Source organism: Pipra filicauda, unplaced genomic scaffold (genome assembly GCF_003945595.2).
Source record: "Pipra filicauda isolate LSUMZ 115617 unplaced genomic scaffold, ASM394559v2 scaffold315_size853536_pilon, whole genome shotgun sequence".
Classification (NCBI taxonomy): Eukaryota; Metazoa; Chordata; class Aves; order Passeriformes; family Pipridae; genus Pipra; species Pipra filicauda.
Window position 1 is genome coordinate 670613 of NW_024104438.1, and position 18586 is coordinate 689198.

Below are 18586 nucleotides of genomic sequence, written 5' to 3' on the forward strand. Positions count from 1 at the left end.
CGCGTTACGGGTCACAGCGCGGGGTGGAAGTTCCCCCTGGTGGAAGAACAGACCCACTGCGGCCAGGGGAGCAATGCGGCCGTGTAGATACTGCCCGAGAAACTAATTTTTAGAGGTGCTGAACTTTAACTACGTGTGCGTCCATGCCTGCAGCATTAGCTGAAGACTGTGAGTTGTTAGTTCTGTCTGTCCCCAGACGTGTTGGTTTTCTGGGGACCAGATCCAGAGAGCCTGCATAAGGAAAGGTGATCCTGTTATGGAGGACTTCGAGCTGAACAGAAGAAAGGTGTTCGATAAGGTCAGGCTGGATGGGGTTCTGAGCAGCCTGGTCTAGTGGAAGGTGTTCCTGCCGTGGAAGGGGGTTGGAACTCGATGATCTACATGGTCCCTTCCAACCCAAGCCATTCTGTGATTCTCTGATAGGGGCTGGATATCATGGGGAAACAGGACTGTGAGGGTATCTGTGGCCACCTGGGACCAGGAAGGTCTGTGATCAGCTCCTAGCTCTGCTACCTCTGTTTGAAATGTTCGGTCTCCCCCTACAAGGGTTCCTCACAGGTTGCTCATGATACGTTAGGGATTTTCAGCCTCTTTCAACTACGCTGTCTCAGAATAACAGGGAAAATTTGCTGCAGATGCCAAGTACTCCAAAAGAACAATGTGTGAGGCATGGAGGCAGGGATCCTGCAGTGCAACCAGGGTGGCTGGAGCCCTGGTCCTATTACCAAAAACCAGGCCAGCTGCTCCATGGACCAGCCTCCAAGTGAAGCTTGGGCGTAGACTGGTGGCAACCTTGAGATTTCTCAGGATTGCCGCAAGACTAAACCACATCATGAATTGCCATGGGCACTTGTGCTTCCAATAGAAGGGAAGAACCAAAGCAGGGAAAGGTGATTTCTGTCAATCTAACCACATTTGGCATGTGCCAGTGTAGAAGGAAAAGAAGGACCCAAGGGAAACTTGGGAAAAAACAACCTGTAGGTCAAGCCAACATCTGTTGTTTTGCGTGTGGGCAGATGCTCCTCATGGAGATCGGTCTTGACAGCCTTGAGACCCCCTAATGAAAAATGATGTGGAGGAGAGATTGCTGGCAGTGATGGGAATTCACCTGGATTGTGTGGCTAATCCCTTGTCAGTTGTGCCTGGAAACTTTGGTGTGTGTGAGGAAATGGAGAAATCCATCTCTTTCCTTATATCGAAGAGCCCGCGCCTTAGCTTTGCCCTTACTTTGATGTGAACAGTCCGTAGGGTTTCCCTCGTGCCCTGCTCGGCTGCGGTGGTGCTGAAGCTCACGCGTAACCCGCACGATGCCATGGGTGGGGCAGGGACTCCCTCCGCACCCCACAGCTCTCGCTCTCCCGGGGGTCGGCATCGTGGAGCTTGGGGGTCTCCTCCTCCTCCTCCTCCTCCCGCGGGGGGCGGCCGCGGGCCCTGCCCAGTGTGGGCGGCCGGGCCCGGCTGCGCGTTGGCTGCGGGCGGCGCCGCCAGTGAGGCTGCGCTGAGGCTGCGGGGCCGGATGGCCGAGCCGCCCGCCCCGCGCACTCGGGCGGCGGCCGGCGGCGGGCGAGCACACCGGGCGAGCCCTCCCAGCCGGGAGAGCCAGCCCCGCGGCACCCGGCAGCGCCATGGTCTCATGGATCATCTCCAGGCTAGTGGTGTGAGTAGCTGCCTGCACAAGCTCGGCACCTGCGGCTTGTGCCCCGCGTGTCCGCGCGTGTGTGTGCGCGGTGTCCGCGCCGCCCGCCCCGCTCGCCCCTGCTGGGGACACTGAGCTAAATTTAGCAGGTTGTTGTCGGGGCCAGGGCGCTCGGCTGCCCGGCGGGGGAGGCAGGTGGGTCAGGCGGGATTTTCCAGCGTGGGAAAACCACCGGATGGGTGGAGGGCAAAGCGCGGCCGCGCTGTACCAGCGCAAGGTGACAGCGGAGAAGGAGGGCGGGTGGCATCGCCTGGCGCTCGGCACTGGACGGGCTCGGGGTCGGGAGGGGGAATGGAGCATCCGCGGGTGGGAAAACGGACGTGGATTTGGGCATCGGCGCTTTGTTAGCGGGCTCGGCGCGGCTGGGGGCTCGCGAGGGGGCGTGGGAGAGGCGGCCGCGGGGTCTCCCGGCCGCCGCCACCGCTTTCTTCCCTCTGTTTTGCAAAAGATATATCAAATATTCCTTTCCTCTTTGCGACCTGCCGCCCACCCTCTCAAAAGACGGTGTCGATTTCCCTTTAACCTGTCAGCCTGAGAGAAGAAGCGTGTGGGTCTTTGCACTCGTCCTACAGCTTTTCCATGGATGGAAGTGCTCTAGGTGGAAATACATGGTAGCGATTCCCTGAAAATTCTTCCCAGGCAACAGGGGAAAAGGGACCAAGCTCGAGGTATATGTTCATCTGCCCAACCTGAGAAGAAGTTTATTGAGAAAAGGGCATTTTTGATGCCACTAGGAAAATTCTCGGGGAAGGGGGATTACAGGCTTAAGGTGGGGCAGCAGAATGGCTGATCTCCCTTCTGGAAATGTGGCAGGGCGAGGTTAGTACGCTGAATCAGATGAAACATTTGCCAGTTTTACGTGTTTCATACCTATCTCTGCAGACTCAGGAGGTCATCTGTTGTGCTCTTAAGTTATCGTAGAGGGTCTGGGAGGGCCTGTCACTTTCTTTGTCTGAAAGAAACGTGCCATGATGTTGCACCATCAGCATAGTTCCAGCATTGAGAAAGCATTTTCAAGGTCTCTTTTGCCATATGAGATGAAACATCAAAAGGAAAACTCACCTTGATCGTAGCTAGCTCAGTAAGACATTGGGTGGCTGTCAGATATGGAGATTTTGGGGGCTCTAGAGTTGAATTTAGCTGCTGGAGGTCTGTCATTTGGATTCAGCTGCAGCTGTTGCTGGCCATTATTGGGCTTGCACTTCCTTCTGGGAAAGCGTGTTAAATATTTAAGATTTAATTTGAACAGTATAACTTGTGCAGATATCTCTGTCAGCAATATGAGATATAGCATGTATTGTCCAAGGCAGCTTTTCTTTCTTCTCTACTAGACTAATTCTCACTTTGAAAAAACCCTGTCATTGTGTTACCCAGCTAATGCTCAAGAACAAAGAATGTCTACACAGAGATGGTAGTTAACTTGTCTCAGCACATGCACATATACATGAGTCATTTCATCTAAGACAACATGGACTGGGTGAAAATCTGATAGGGGCAGGACAGGGAGCAGTTGACCAGTCAGGTAATTACCTGACCACACAGTCCTGCTGTCTGAATAACATGTCACAGCATGAAATCAGCTGTGTAGAGGGCAGTACCAATTATTTGTTATGCTACGATTTCAATAGCAAATAAGAATTTGAATACGCAGTGTAAATATTAACAATTTAGTAACCAGAATAATAATTAAAAAAGAATTTTGCAAGGAAACCTAGGGCAAGCTAAGCTTGGTCACCACTTTTATTGCACTGCTTAGTATGCCTCCATACATCCAAGTATTTTGCATCAGGAAATGGTCATCTGTTATGATCCCAACAAGAAACTTGGACTTCATAGAGTATTGCTTAAAATACCATTTGCTAGAGCTAACATTGCAAAGAAAAAGAGGAGAGTACAAGTAATCTTACGTTCCATCAGATGCTGGAAACCCCAGGCTGCCTGACATGGAAAAGCCCTCCAGTCTGATGCAGCTCACCATGCAGATCTGTCTGTGGAAAGGTTACCTTACATTTTTGTCTTTTCAGCTCTCAGAGCATTTTCTTTTTATTTCTAAAAGTACTTCTATTCATCACTTCTGCTGCCAAATGAAAAGGATGTTCACAGGAGACACTTTTAGATGAAGGCAAACAAGGACAGGCAGGTGGTTTAATTTCAGGTGATGAGCGAGTTGATCCTGCATCCAAGGGGTATGTACATCCCAACACTGGCCAGACATACGGGCCAGGATACACCTGCAGCACAGCACAGACCTCCACCCATCCAGGTTAGTTTAGGTGGATCACTGACTCCTCAGTGTACAGTGGTCTGCAGATTAGGATCATGACAAAGATTTAATCTATGTAATCTGGTTTTCCCCATCTCATTATGAATCACTAGTTGATCCATCAGTACAGATAGCTGTGCTTTCAGTAGAATGGCCACCTGCTTGTGCTTTTTCCCCCCTGCTTTTATCTATTTAGTTGTTTTTTTCATTAAATCTTGTTAGCTGATAAGGATTATGAGGAAAGTGCTGTGGTGTGGTTTAGTCACACTGTGAATATTGCTTTGTGCTCTTATGACTTCTGCTGATCTCCACAGGGGTTATGTCTGATATGACTCAGCTAACAGGCTGGGTTTTAAAGGAAAGGCAAACCTTTGCTTTGGGTCTTGGGTGCTTTGCTGCTTCTGTTGTCTCTAATTTGTTTTTTACTGACTGTCGTAGCAATTTCTATTTCTAAAATATTGCTGAATGAGAAGAGCCTGTGAGCACTTCTCACCCATTTCAGTGGGAAGTCAGGCAGTTTACTGCAAACCTCATTTCACCTTTAGTGTCTGGGCTTCGTATCCAGAGTGTTGGCTGGTTCTGTTCTGCCTGCAGAGCTGTGTGTTGGGAACCCCCAGAAGAGAAACCATAACTTCAGAGCAGCATCTTATACTGCCATAGCTGTGTGTTAAAGCTGAAGACTTTATTATGTTTAGGATCTGCAATAGGTACTGTACAAATGCAAAACAAAAAGATAATCCTGCCCATGGATATCTTTTTCCTTTAAGAGTTCAGTTCTCATTGTCTTGTGGTCCCAGGTAGTTTTTTTTTTTCACTGACCTCAGTGAGAACAAAATTGGAATTTTTTTTCCTCATGGTAGTGGCTCACAGGTGACTTTTCCACCAAGGGGGGTCTGCGATCACTGTAATTGCAGTTGTTGCATCTTGGAGTTACTTTTTCCTGTGTCTCTCACAATAACTGGAATAGGATAACATTATTACTTGTGGATTAATTACAGCCCCTTTTTTATTCATCATCTCTGAGTACATCTCAAAGGACATCCTGGAGCACCTGTATCTTGGTTTCCTCATCTGTGGAGTGTAATGAACTGTGCTGAATTTATCTTTCCTGAGACCGACCAGAAGGGACGAGTGGCGTGTCCTACCATCTGCACTTTATTGTTATTCATTTCAAAGGAGGTTCTCTTCGCTTCCAGTGGTGGAGGCCTCTCTAGGAGAAGGGTTTGGGATCTGTCTTAATTATTGCTGTCCAGTTCAGTTACAGTGCACAGCACTGGCAATCCTGGGAGGTTACTGGTCTGCTCTACCTTTTGGCTGTTGTCTGCAGGCATTTTGGAGTTTAAAGTGGTCTATGTAAATACAGCCTGTTGTATTGGCGTGGAAATCCTGTCCTTTCTCAGAAACATGGAACGTGGTTTTTTTGTGCTTGGAATCATGCAAAACAGAAATATAGGTTTTGATTGAGATTCTGAAAGTCAGGCACATCACACTGCTTGTTGAAAGCCTTCTGGAACATGTGGCAGAGGAAGGAGACGTCAGTAGGAATGAGGCTGGATCAGACAGATCATCAGTGGTTGAGATGGTACTGTGTTACTTAAACACTTGAATTCCTGCTGTGAGAAGCTTAGAAGTGCATAGTAACTTACTATGAAATGGTCAAATATGTTCTTAATGGTGAAAACCCACAGCCTTAATTATGCTTTTTTTGCCTGCATTTGTTTCCTTTTAAATCAAAATATCAGTTATGGCCTGGTTGATCTCTTATGGTTTGATGTGAAAGAGGATGGCATCCTTTCTTCTGGCTGTCCCTGGAAGTAGGTAAGTCAGAACAAAATCAAAGAGAAACCAAAGAATTCTTTAAATTGATAAGTGAAATTCCCTTCCCTGCCACAATTTGTCAGCTTTCTCTGTCTTGGTTACTGTGATGCTGTTTTAGCAAGGGTGTGTGAGATTGACCACCCCCATCCTCAGCTGGTGTCAATCCATAGTGCTACTGAGTCAGACACAGATTTAATCTTTACATCAGTAAGGAATTTCCATTTTAGAGAAACTTAGCAGATCTTTCCTCCTCCTGCTTTTTATGTGTATGGGAAGCCTCAAGAAATTTATGAATGAAACAGAACCTGAAAAGTCGTATCATAGATATTATCTAATGGTAGGAAATGATAATTTTGTCTTCTTTATGAGAGGCAGAGACAGGATACACTCAAGCAGGCGAGGGCTGCCCTCATGAAAGCACAGCACAGCCCTGAGCTCTTGGTTATTGATATGTCAGCATTAGTGTTTCAGTTGATATGTGTCATATATGTGAAAGTCCTTTCTTTACAAGCTGCTTTATTTATTTGGTGCTGGCAGGTGAAGTGAAGGATTGAGGTATTTGCTGCTCTGTAAAGGCCTCATAGCAGCAATGTAAAATTATCTGAAAATACAGCAAAGGACCCAAAGTGTGGCTTGAGCTCTTGGCTAAGGTTGTGGGATAAGTTGGCAGTAGACTCAGGTGCTCTGGAGCTGGGAAGTGTGAAGGGCAGACCACTTGCCATACCTGCAGAGTTTGCTACAAAACTTTACTATACAGTGATGTAACCCTCCAAAACATGCTGCAGCCTTGCACTGCTGCTGTCCTTCACGCAAAGAGCACGTGGTCTCTGTGGCTCCATCCACCACGTGCATCTCTGCTGCAGCCTCTGGCTCTGCTGAGGGGGCAGAACCTGTTGGTGACAGTAAGTGACAGAGCAGTGCCCAGCGCAGGTGCGACATTTGCCGTGCCCTTGGTGTGAAATGTGACCCTGTGATCACACTGCAGGGGACAGCTCTGCCTCCTGCTCTGGCAGCCGTGACCCAGATTTTCCTGCCCAAGCACAGATGTGCTGGAAATGCTCCTGGCCCCAAAGGGGAGGTTTGCTTGTGTGCATATCACAGATCCTGCTGGTCCTGGTGTGGTAAGGAAGGACGTTGTACCAAACTGGAAGTCATGGAATATAGCCAAGGGGCTTGATCTTTTCTCAGCTGCCTTAGTACAGTATTTTGCCCTTGTAGGACCCTTTCCATTCACTGTATTAAAGCACTTAGAAGGATTAATTTAGTGTTGGATCATCATAATGGTTTTTACTGCCATTGTACTGGCAAGTGCACTGCGGCACAGGGAGATCAAGTGATGTGTCCAGTATTCCACAGAAAATCTGTGGCAACAAGATTTCCTCCAGGCTCCTTGGTCAATAAATTAATAAAAGGGAGTCTGATGAAGGGAATTTAGAAACGTGTTTGTGATTCTTTTTATGGATTTGTGGCAGGTGTGAGAGGGATAGAGCAAACCTACAGACTTAAACACGTGCTGCCTGAAGCAGTTAAACAACCAAAGGCTGAAGTATTTTGAATGATCACCTATTCCCTTCCAGATCCTCTGTGTCACAGACAGTAGGATGCAACAGCCAGACTGCCTAATTCAGGCGACTAAGCCAGGCATTACACTGCCTAAAATTGGTTTCCTGGTCCCAGCAGCGAGATTTATATCCAAGGTACTCAACCTGTGGTGCACAGATGACTGGCAGTCCACAAAACATCAGACAGTCCATGGAAATGTTTCAGCTCTGAAACAGAAACCCTTATGCAGGCAATTATGTACTGACTGATGTAAAGAGAAGACACAATTTTTTACTTTATTTTTTTAGTTACAAGTTTTGTAATTATATCTACCAAATTGAAGTTTTGTAAAATATTAATATTTTGACATTTTACCAGTTCTGTGTAACTTATTATTCATCATCTCTCCTTAAGCAACAGTGCAAAAAGACCTTTGAGTTCCTTTTAGAGGTTTGGGTGGTCCAGTGATTAGGAAAGGTTGAGAAACATTCTTCCATGTTCTTACTGCAATTGAGAGGGAAACTGGCATTTCCAAGGAGCTTCCATTAGAAGAGGCAGTGTGTTGCACAGGGAGCTGTTGGGTCAAGAGGAGATGCTTGGTACAGATGGGACAAAGGAGGATGTACAATTGTGCCTCCTACTTGAGCAGTTGCTTCTGAGTACTGAGCACTGCATTCGCCTTTCTGCTTCCGTGTTCTCAGCAGACAGGGATGGTATCTTGGAAACTTTCAGGCTAATCATAAAGATGGATGAAGACCTGAGTGCTACACAAGTACTGGCCAGTTTGGGTTGCTGTAAAACCTTTGTACGACAAAATTCCTTCTATGTCCTCATTAGGTTGCAAGGATCTGAGTCTAGAGTTCCTTCTGTTGACTTGTCCACTTGACTTGATCAGGGCCACTCAGATTTCAGGTAGGTCTTGTGAGGTGAAATGGCTAATGGAGGGATGCATCCATGTCATTGGGCTTTTTGCGAGCAGATGTGGCAAAATCTCACTTAAATCACCTGTGTTGAAGTTAATCATGTGCTGCTTTTTGCAGGGGAAGGTGCCACATACTTTTGTTATCACTGGTATGCTACTTAGATTGCAAACTCTGGGGAAGCAAGTCTCAGTATTTTTTATTTTACAGCACCTAGACGGTGGTTAGTCTGTAGTTGGTTCTCCTAAGTTCTTAGTAATAGAAAAATAAATGAGGTCTGAATACATACGACTCTGCCTTCTGGGTGAATCATTTATGAGGCTGATCCTGTGCTCCTTCATAATACCTCTGTGACACCATTACTGATACAGAGTTCATGCTCTTTTTTGGCATTTCACATGCATGTAGTAAGACAAGATTCCTGCTCTGAGGAGCTCCAAATCTAAATGGATGAAATACAGGCAAAACAGATGGTGAGCAGAGTGGTGAGAAGGAGCTAAAAGAAGTGACAAAATGAAAACTGTGTTTTATCTTCCCATGACTTGTGTGCTTTTGAAGAGAATGACTGAGATAACAGGACACGCCTGCTCATTCCACAGGCAGGACTTGGGAAGACACTCCAGACCTGGAATGCCATTCCAGAGCTAGAAACATGGGTGGTACTTTCCCAAACTTTATACACAGAACCACTTCATCATTGGATATGAGCCTCGGAACAGGCGTAACTCCTTGGCAGAGTACCCTGCTTTTTGTTTCTTGTAGTCAAATTTTGCAAGAGAAGGGGAGGACAGAGGACTTTTATTTGCTCTGTGTGGTAAAGCAGCGACCTGCAGGCTGGTAAAAGCAGTACAGAGCCAGAAGAAGGGCAAGGATGGCACCGAAGAAGGAGAGAAGCTGGTTGTACAGTAAGTAGAAATGAAGAGCAGGGATTATGTTTCAGAAGGGATGCACATTTATATGGAGGCAGAGGATTAGGTGTCAAGTTGGAGATTTACTCTTGGCAGTGACAGGGGGACAGCTGGTGTCACACTTAGCAAAGGCTTGTTCCTTCAAATGCTACTTGCTGCGTCGCTTACTGCTAATGCACTAATTGTTAATAAATAAACATCCAGTTTCGAGGAAGGAATCAATCAATAGGTCAATAAAGCTGCAGTCTCTCTTTCCCCTTTTTCTCTTATGGAGCCCATGGTAATATTTTGGTTTCCAAAATGGCAGATTTTACAGGACAACAAAACCAGTATTGAAGAACCTATTTGTGAGGAGCTACAAAGAATGCCCCTCGTGTCTGGAATTTTGTGCCTTTTTGGATGGGTCCCAGGGATGCCAGAGCAATGTGTGTAGCCTGCCTGTGAGTCTACCAGGCAATGCAGTGCTATCAGCATCAACAAACAGTTGCAGCTCCTACACAAGAAACACTTCTGTTGAGTTCATACTGCTGCTTCCTTTCATTCAGCTCAGTTGAGCTCATTTATTCTATTTCTTGCTTCCAGCTTCCAAGTAAGTGTTTGTAGAGGAAAGCCAAAAACTGCCAGGCATTTCTGGCCTCGTGTTTTGGAGGGAGGCTTATGACCAATAACCAACCTCATACAAGGAAAGGGCAGATTTTGTATGAGAACACTGGGTTCAGCAGTGCTGTAAATTCCCTGTGGGAAGAGGGCAAGTTATTTATTCTTTCTTAATTTGGTACCTGTAAAGTAGTCTTAGAGATAATCTCTGTCCATCTAAGCTACCAGTTCTGTTTTACATGTGATAGACCCTGATGTGGACATGAGGCACATTCTCTGGATGAGAATTGGAGGGGCAGGGTAAATATGAGTTTTGAACTGAAATTTGCAAGTGAAAGGTCAAAAGTCCAGGGATGCTCTGGGATGTTTGTGGCAGAGCTCTCCTGACTGTCAGTCCCTGAGGAGCACTCATGATGGAGTGAAAGCAGGAATCTTGGGTGGCATTTCTAGGACACCCTTCCAGGGAGGATAAATGGGAAACACCTGATGAAGGCAAAGAGCAGAGCAATGATAGGAAGATGAGCTTCTCTGGTCATCACAATATTTCATGGTCACCTTTGTCTTGATGTCTTCAGCACCAGTGCTCTGATACTTGCTGTGAGCATTGGGGAGAGCAGCTCCCCCGGGCTGCAGGTCACAGCAAACAGCCCTAGTGATGAGATTGCTGTTCTGCCTCAGGCAGTTCCCACAGGATTGCTCTGGGCCATGCTCTGCCTTAGGCTCTTCTGTGGATAAGCAGCTTGAGGTTCTTGAGCCTCATCCTGCTCATGGAAGGGTTCTGCTCATCCTGTTGTCTCTTCTGGTGGGGACTTGGGAGAACATGTTCTGTGCATGTCTAAACTTGGACCTGTGAGCCACCCATATTATGTGATCCACAAGAAACTATCCCCAGTGTTAAGTCAGCCTGAATAACACCATCTGGCTCCTAAAACCTACCTGCAGAATTCATGGTGACATGTGAAGGAGAGAGACGGATGCTGGAGCTGCCCTGAGGCTGAAAGGCTTTGGGTTTAGTCACATATTTCATGGGAGAAGATTGAGAGGTTAGACTGGAAAAGGAGCACAAGACAGGTGGTTCTACAGAAGTAAGTTGATGGTCAGTGTTTAGATTCCACTAAACATGTCCCTCTACAAAAAAGCCCTCTATCCTAGCTGGTGTTTTTTGCTGGAGATCACAGCAGAGAGGCTGGGGCACGATGGACACAGGCACTGAATGAGACTTTCCCGCTAGCAGGTGATCTGTCTGGGTCTGAGTTGAAGCACACTGACAGGGTAGCTTGGAGGCTGCTTGCTTTTTCTCTGGTTTAATTGTACCTGTTTTGCGGCTGAACAAAGGACGCTGCTTTCCAGGTTTATTGTTTTCATTCTGCTTGTAAGGATTTCAGTCAAAGCAGAAGGATGTTGCTGTTTATAAAGAACATTAATAATTAAATTGAGATACTCCAGGGAATATACCCCATAAGGCTGGATTTGTTGACTTTAAGTAGATCATAATAATTTCCATGGCAACACACTCTGCTGTCCTATATACAGAAAGGGTCTTTCTCATAGGATCAGATGCGGAGGGGAAGCTGTTATTTAAAACATACCTTAAAAACCCAGACACTGAACTAAGAGTAAATGGTTTCCTGCATAAATGTTGTAGGAATTTTCTCATGCTTGTTACACTGTGCTCACCTCTTTTCATAGCTGTCAGAGTGCTATCAGTCAAACCAATCCCCTGCTGACTCTGATGATTTAGGGGGAAACTGAGGTCTAATGATCCTTTCTCAGGATATCATCTATCTCATACATATATCCATACCTAGGGATATATATAGCTATAACTGTCATGAGTCTGTAACATAGACTGCTGTGGTCACCTGAACACTTAGAGATAATTGAGAAACCACACATTTACTTAGAAGATTTGGAGATTCTTTGATCTATCAGGGATTGCACCAAGTCTTTTTCTTTAGTCTAGCAATCAAATTTAAGTGTATCATTTCATGTGCTCAAAAAAAGCCTTACAGGCACATGATCAGAGTTACAGAATCCTTGTGAAATGAAGTGTGATTATCCAAACAGAAAAGATGGAATTAAATAGAAAGCTTCTTGATGTAACCTTCTAACAAAACCCCCACAGTATATGAGGGGAAAAAAGTAAGTTCATCTCTGGAGTAACCACAGCTTCTCTGTTTTGCCCATAGAAATAGGCTAAGTGGTCATTGCCCAGTTTTAATGAGAACTGCCACAAAAATTCCAAGTCCTGGCTTGTGGTAAACCTGAAGGATCAGGGCTGGATATTTTGGAGGCAGACTGAATAAAGAGCTGAAAAATGCTGGTTCAGTGCAAACCTCGGTGGTTTTCTCATCCCTAAGGCAATACCCGGGCTACAAGTTGTGTCAGCTGGTGCAGCTCTGCTGAAGTCAGTGAGCAGTGTAAATCCACCCAGGTCAGAATCCCAAGGCTGTGTTTGTAGCTTAGAGTGGTGAGGGCCTTGTAGAGGGTGCCAGCTGGATCCTAGAAAATTGAATATTACAGGACAGAAGTTGGCTTGTTCAGTGGAGGACTTCTGTCCTTTATGAGCTTCAAGTTAAACTGCCTTTTGAGTGTTGACAGATTGAGGATAGAGGGCTCTTAAAAGCACGATTCTGTCAGGACAGTTACTTAATCCTTTAATTTTAGTATTGGAATTTCATCACTAGATAGGAGTAGGGGTTTACCTGCACTGTAGCAGCCAAAGCCAGTTGATTGGGTCGTCCCAAAGCCTCTAACCAAGACACCTCTAAGCTCAGCTCTGGAGTTCTGCTGAGCTTCACTCTCCATCCAGCTTTTCTCTACCAAGTGTTAATACCCACTGAAAGCTGAGGATGAAGAGCATGACCATCTCATATTTAAATTCAGTCTGAAGAATCCTAATGCCTTATTGCACCCTACCGCGTGTTTTTAAAGCTACTTTTTAATCATATCAGGCAGGTAGAAACTGTAATGTCTCATGCTTTGTGCATGTGCCCTTATGTGAAGCTCTGTTATAGAGGGTGCTGGCTAACCATGGCCTGCTCTTAGCTTGCATCCCTGGTCCTGGCTGTCTTAAATCAGTGCTGCTTTGCAGCCTTTCCAGACCTGGGTATCCCAAGGGCTCACTGACAGCCATTTCCAGGGCCCGAGGGGATGTGACAGATGTGATTGATGATGCAGACCCTGTGCATGTTTCCACAGATTATTCCTAGATCTCTGCAGAATGAGCAGAGCTGTCTGAGAGACTGAACAGCCAGTGAAAGATCTTGCCTGCTGTCCATGAGGCAGGACATGCATTTTAAGTATATAAATACTATGCCAGATTTTACATGGTACTTGAAAGTGAACCACTTTGCTTTCTGTGTAGCTTGTGGTAATTCATAGTTAATCTCATGTAAACCCATTCTGTAAAACCACCATCCCCCCCCCACCCCCAAGGCTTTACTTATAAATTAGATATTTTTTTCCTCTTTGATATAGTGTGTCCTGAGGTTTTTGCCCTCAGATGTGCAATAAACCCACTGGAATAGCTCAGCATTCTTTTTCAATTATTATTCTGCTGAGGTTTGCAGATACTTGGCTGTAACAAATCAAGTCCCTATTCAAACAGTATTATAATTTAGGTATATTCTTGAAACCAAGAAAACTGGGCAGTCAGTCCATAAGTGGCTGAAGTCTGTGTAGACTCAGTTCTTCAGACACATTTTATACAGCTGTGTGTTGTGTTTGATGCAGTTTAACCATTTAATTTCAAAATAGTGATGCTTTGTTTCTGAGAATGGCACTTGCAACACTGTCATCCTTCCATGTGAATCTTCTTGCCTGGGAAGGAGAACAAGCACTGGACTGTGGCATTTAAACCAGCAGTATTAATGAATAAGAAATGATGGAAAAGCATACATAAGCTAGCAGGCAGTGTGGGCGTTCCCACAAAAAGTACAAGCTGCCTTCTCAAGCAGCTGCTTGCTTAGAAATCTCTGTACTGGTCCTAGAAGCATTGGCTGTCTTCCCCTTTGCTTTCCTCTCAAGTTATTTCTATGAGGTGTCCATCTGGCTCCTGAGCCTCAGTTTATATTTTATTTTATATTTTAAGTAGCTGCAAGGTGTATGTGTGAGAGAGAAGGTGAGAACGGAAAAGAGGTGAAGTCACTAAGCCAAAAGAAAGGGGAGAGGCAAAGCCTTTACAGTTTGGAATTGTGCAATGCATTGGCTTTTTATCCAAGCCTGAAACGAAGTGGTATTCCTCATGGTGTAGGAATGGAGCTGTGCCTGTGTCAGGCTTTGATCTGAACACATTTGTGTTTGGGGAAATGCAGAATAGAAGAGAGTGGCATGGCTTATCCCTTTTTCTCTGTAATGCTCTCAGCCAAAGCCTGAAATTCAGAGAGATGTGAGAAGTCTGGGAGAGATCAAAATTGAATGCAAATGGGAACATGGCATCTTCTGACAGGAGGAGGATTGAGTACCTGGGTAGCAATACTGCTGTCTGGAGGCATTAAAAATAACTGAGTCAAACACCTTCATTTCTTCACCAAATTGTGAAACTGGATTTTAAATCCCAACTTTTACAATACGTGCATATATTGCATATATCTGTGGGCATCAGATTCTTTGATTTGTACTCTGAACCTGCGAGGTTGTTTGTGTGCTCTTTTCTGAGAAGCCATTGTCTGATACTTTATTCTGAACGGAGATGCTCCCCAAATAGCTTCCAAGAAATCACCTGATGAGATTAAATGAACAAATGTGGGGATTGGCAGTCCTGCCTTGCTAAGCTGTGTTCTCAGTGAGATTGTCTGGGTGTAATGTGGAGGTGGGAAAGGCTGGCACAGAAGCAGAGCCTGGAAACTGCGACTTCTCCCTCCAGCTCTCGCACTGGCTCTGCCTGGGCTCAGACCAAGCTGCTATTTGCAGTGAAAACCATTTAGTTGCCAGCATGGTCAATGGAACCTGTAGATACATGCCATCTCAGGTTTCTCTAGAGATTTTTACCCTAAGAATGTCTCTCTCCCAAACCTATAATCTCCAGATGTCATTGTGAAGCTCTCAGTGTGAAGTGCTGTGAGATGTTTCAGTAATATCCCTGTCCTCGCTCTTCAGTCCCTCCTGCACTTTAGGTAATAGCTGGTTGTTAAAAACTGTAATGCAGATGAATAGTAGTTGTACTATGAAAATTGGAAAAAATCCCTTTCTCTGTCTTATCTTTAGTTAAAGACCCAAATTTCACTTACTAGGACACTACAGGGACTGAAATTTAGAGTATTTGGTGTAACAGGAAAGTGTTTAACCTGTTAAGCTTCAAGGAGAAGCTATGGTAAGATTGGAAAATAGCAGATGTTGAAAAAGGAAATGAATGTTGGTCAAGAAATACAAAACCTGGGGATACTTAATGAGATAAAATTATTTGGGAGGAACAGGGAAGGAATTGTCTTTTCGTAGCAGAATATATTCAGTTGTGGGATGAATCATTATGTAGGAAAGTTAAATAGATGTAAAGAGACTCCAAAGTTCAGAACAGAAGCCTTGCATTTTAAGAAACATCCCAGAGTGGCTGAGGAAATGTGTCTAAATTCCAGTATTTCTGTCTTGAAATGTACACTTGTATGTATATCTTCTTTGTTGAGCAAAATCAAAGGTATTTTAGAATGCTCTGTACAAATTGCACGAGTTATATCTGTCACATGCACCTGCAAAGTGAATTGCAAGTCAGAAATGTTTTAACTTGGGCTGTGGTTCTGGGCAATATGCAAGTGTTACTCAGGGAATGGCATGAATTTTGGAGGCTGTGCAACTGCATCTCCTCCTGGGAGTATGTTGGTCCACCCACACTGTGTGCTGGTATGGTCTGAGCCAGAAACAGCAATATCCTTCCCAACCCCAGCAAGTTAAAGGCACAACAGATGCAGCTGCTGTGTGTCATCGGTGCATGATGAATGTCCAGCCAGGGGAATGCTCAGCTGGGCCCACGAGGAACCAAAATGTACAATGGGGATCTGAGAACTCAACTATTTCCCAAAGGCTTGGAGAGAAGTAATCGAGGATGGTACAACTTACAGAGGTCCTGGTGTTTCTGTGCTTAGGGTCCTGCTATGCACTCAGTTATGGTCCTGAAAAGCCTCTGGGAATTAGAAGGTCAGAGAAATTAAAGCGTCCTGAACCCTGGAGTGTGTAGTTGTCCTGTTACTAACATAGATCAACCCTTTGAAAGTGCTGAATATAACACTTCTGATGATCAATTCCATTTAATCTTTCTTCATTTAACCTGCAAATAGAATTCACCAACTTCTAAAGGATGAATTTAGGGGCTTTGATGGAGATTGTCATTTAAGAAAGCCCTTTAAATCAATTTTAGCTTGATCAAGGCTTTGCTGGACGTTGTAGCCTCTGATCCTTTTAAAAATGTTTATAGCATGACTATTAGCCATGTATGGGTAATTTACTTTCCCTATGAGGTTCCCAGCCCCAGCAGAAGAAAGGAGGTGTCATTTTATCTCCAGATATGTACCGTGGGTTATGGTGTTTGGCATGGAAGTAACTAGTGGCTTTATGTAAGAAAAGATCATGCAAGAGCATTACCATAAAACCATTATATTAAACTGCACACTTAATGACACAAAGCCTTACCCTGTGAGTATGTGGCTGTAGAGATAAGGGAAATCCAGTTGTTCTTCTAGCTCCCCCACAGTGGCTGAGCAAGAGACTCAAAGCAGTGTTTGTAAATATTCATTTCATCTCCTTACCCCTTGTTTTGAAGCTCTTTGCTAACAGCAACCCAGTCTATGTTAAGTCACAGATTTAAACCAGTGTGGTCCTTCCCTTAGCAGCCAAGTTTGGTATTCCCCAGCTTATCTCTTTGGGGACAGCACCACTTGCAAAGGAAAGGGGGTGATGTGGCTGAGCAAGAAGGTTCTCTAAGCAGCAAGGAAGAGTCTCATCATTTGGGGAGTGGGTCCCCTGTGCTTCTGTACTTCTCATGATATGCATGGCGCAGTGTTGTTGTTCTCCAGATCTTGACACAGAATTGGTTCAATAAGAGGGTTATCCAGCAGGTTGAGGAAAGTGGTTGTTCCCCTCTGCTTGGAAAGTGTGAGGGAGTGTCTGTCTGGAGCAGTGTGTCCCATTTGGGTGTCCCTAGTATGAAGGCGGCACTGGCCAAGTGCAGTGAATCCAGTGGAAGAGAACTGGAGCACATGGTGCTCCAGGAGAGGTGAGTGGGATGTTTGTTCAGCCTGAACAAGAGATGGTGAAGGGGAAGTGTCATTGCTGTCTTCAAAAATGTGGTGGGTTGGTACAGAGAACACAGAGCCAGGCTTTTTGTGGAGGCACGCAGCAAAACGGTAAGAGGCAATGGAAACAAGTTGCAGCAAAGAAAATTTTGTTTAAATGTAAAGAAAAAAATTCTCCAAAGCGGGTGAGCAAACACTGGAACAGGAGTCCAGAGATGGAGATACTGAAAATTTGACTGGGCAGGGCCTGTACCAACCTGATAGAAACTCAGAGTTAGTCCTATTTTGAATTAAAGACTTGTAGAGACCACTTCCTACCAAAATTACTGTGATTCCAGTCTAAAGGACACATTTGTATTTCTTACAGTACATTCACTGGACAGTTTCCAGTAGCACACTTAGTGATACCTGTCATGTAGGTTTTACTCTTTCTCTTCTCAGATGGGAGAGTGTGGGGAAGAAAGGTGTTTACAGTGGTTTGGTTTAGTGTTGACGGCTTTTTAAATATCTCACCTGCTGCTCGTTGATATGGGAGAAAATGGGCTCACAATTTATGTTTGGCAGGGGCTCAGTGCTGCTGCTTAGTTACCAGGTGAGTCTGTTCCTCCAGAGTCAACCCTGCAGGAAGTGCTCTTACTCTCTATTGAGCACTATCGATGAAGCTCCTTAGAAATCCAGAAGCCACAGTGCTGGCTGTCCCCTGTGTCCTTCAGAAGAACTTCGGGAGGTTCAGTAGGTATTTTAACGTGGTGACCATCATGGGCGAGTATCTGAAGGAGCAAGATATGGAACAAGAGTAAGCAGGCTGCCACTCCTAGTCATGTTGGTGTGCTTCTCCTTTCGTGTGTGAGCCCTAGTCCACTGTCTGCCCATGCATCCCATAATGAGTCTCACAGCCCTGTAAGTACTAAGCACCCCCAGTCTGTGAAGTGCTCTAGAAAGCCTCTCCCATTAAACTGTCGTGATCGGTGTCACTCTCACAGGACTGATGCTGTCCTGGAACAGCCCTAAGAGGTGACTGGTCAGTGTATTGTTTAGTCTCCCCTACCTGCTGTTTTGTACCACTTATCCTAACACTATGGTTTAGGATTAGCCACTAAATGGTCATTTTTCTTCTAATTAATTTTAATTAGAGACAAATAATTTTACTGTAGTTGAAGCTGAATTCCGAGGTGTAGCCAGCAGCTCTGACTGATTATTCATTAGTGATCCATGGCTTCAGTACAGAGGCTTGTTTCCCTCTGATTTCCTCTCCTTCATGTCTGGGTTAGACTGGGGGCTGGTCTGTATCAGTTTAGCTCCAGCTGGAGATCTCTCCCTCCGTGTTTATCTCAGTTGCACCATGCATTTCATCACAATGCTGTTATTAGCCGTATAAAATGGAGGGATTAAAAAAGATGAATGAAATGAGAAAAGACTCTGGAGGAAAGAACTCTATTAAATTCACACTAGAAATCCTTGTCAAATGCATGTGGGAAAAGACTAGAAGTCTTTCTTTTTCAAGCTGTGTGACAGTGTCTCATTTTCCTTCCTTTAGAAAAAAAAAATTTTAAAAATTATGCAAGTCCTAGTAAAAAAGCAGGTGCCCAGCCCCTCCCTGAAATGTTTATAGCACC

General features: G+C 45.0%; 1 protein-coding gene across 2 annotated transcripts in view; it reads left to right on the plus strand.

The window, feature by feature from the left end:
- The first annotated feature begins 1484 nt into the window (after positions 1-1484).
- The window catches only part of REEP1 (receptor accessory protein 1), a 69163-nt gene continuing 52061 nt past the window's right edge, over positions 1485-18586 (plus strand). Inside the window, exon 1 of one of the 2 annotated variants that reach the window (XM_027722812.2) lies at positions 1485-1657. In XM_027722812.2, the coding sequence (XP_027578613.1) occupies positions 1626-1657 (32 nt within the window). In that variant the 5' untranslated portion in view covers positions 1485-1625. The remainder of the gene's footprint in view (positions 1658-18586) is intronic. The other variant, XM_039383551.1, reaches the window with a different exon arrangement.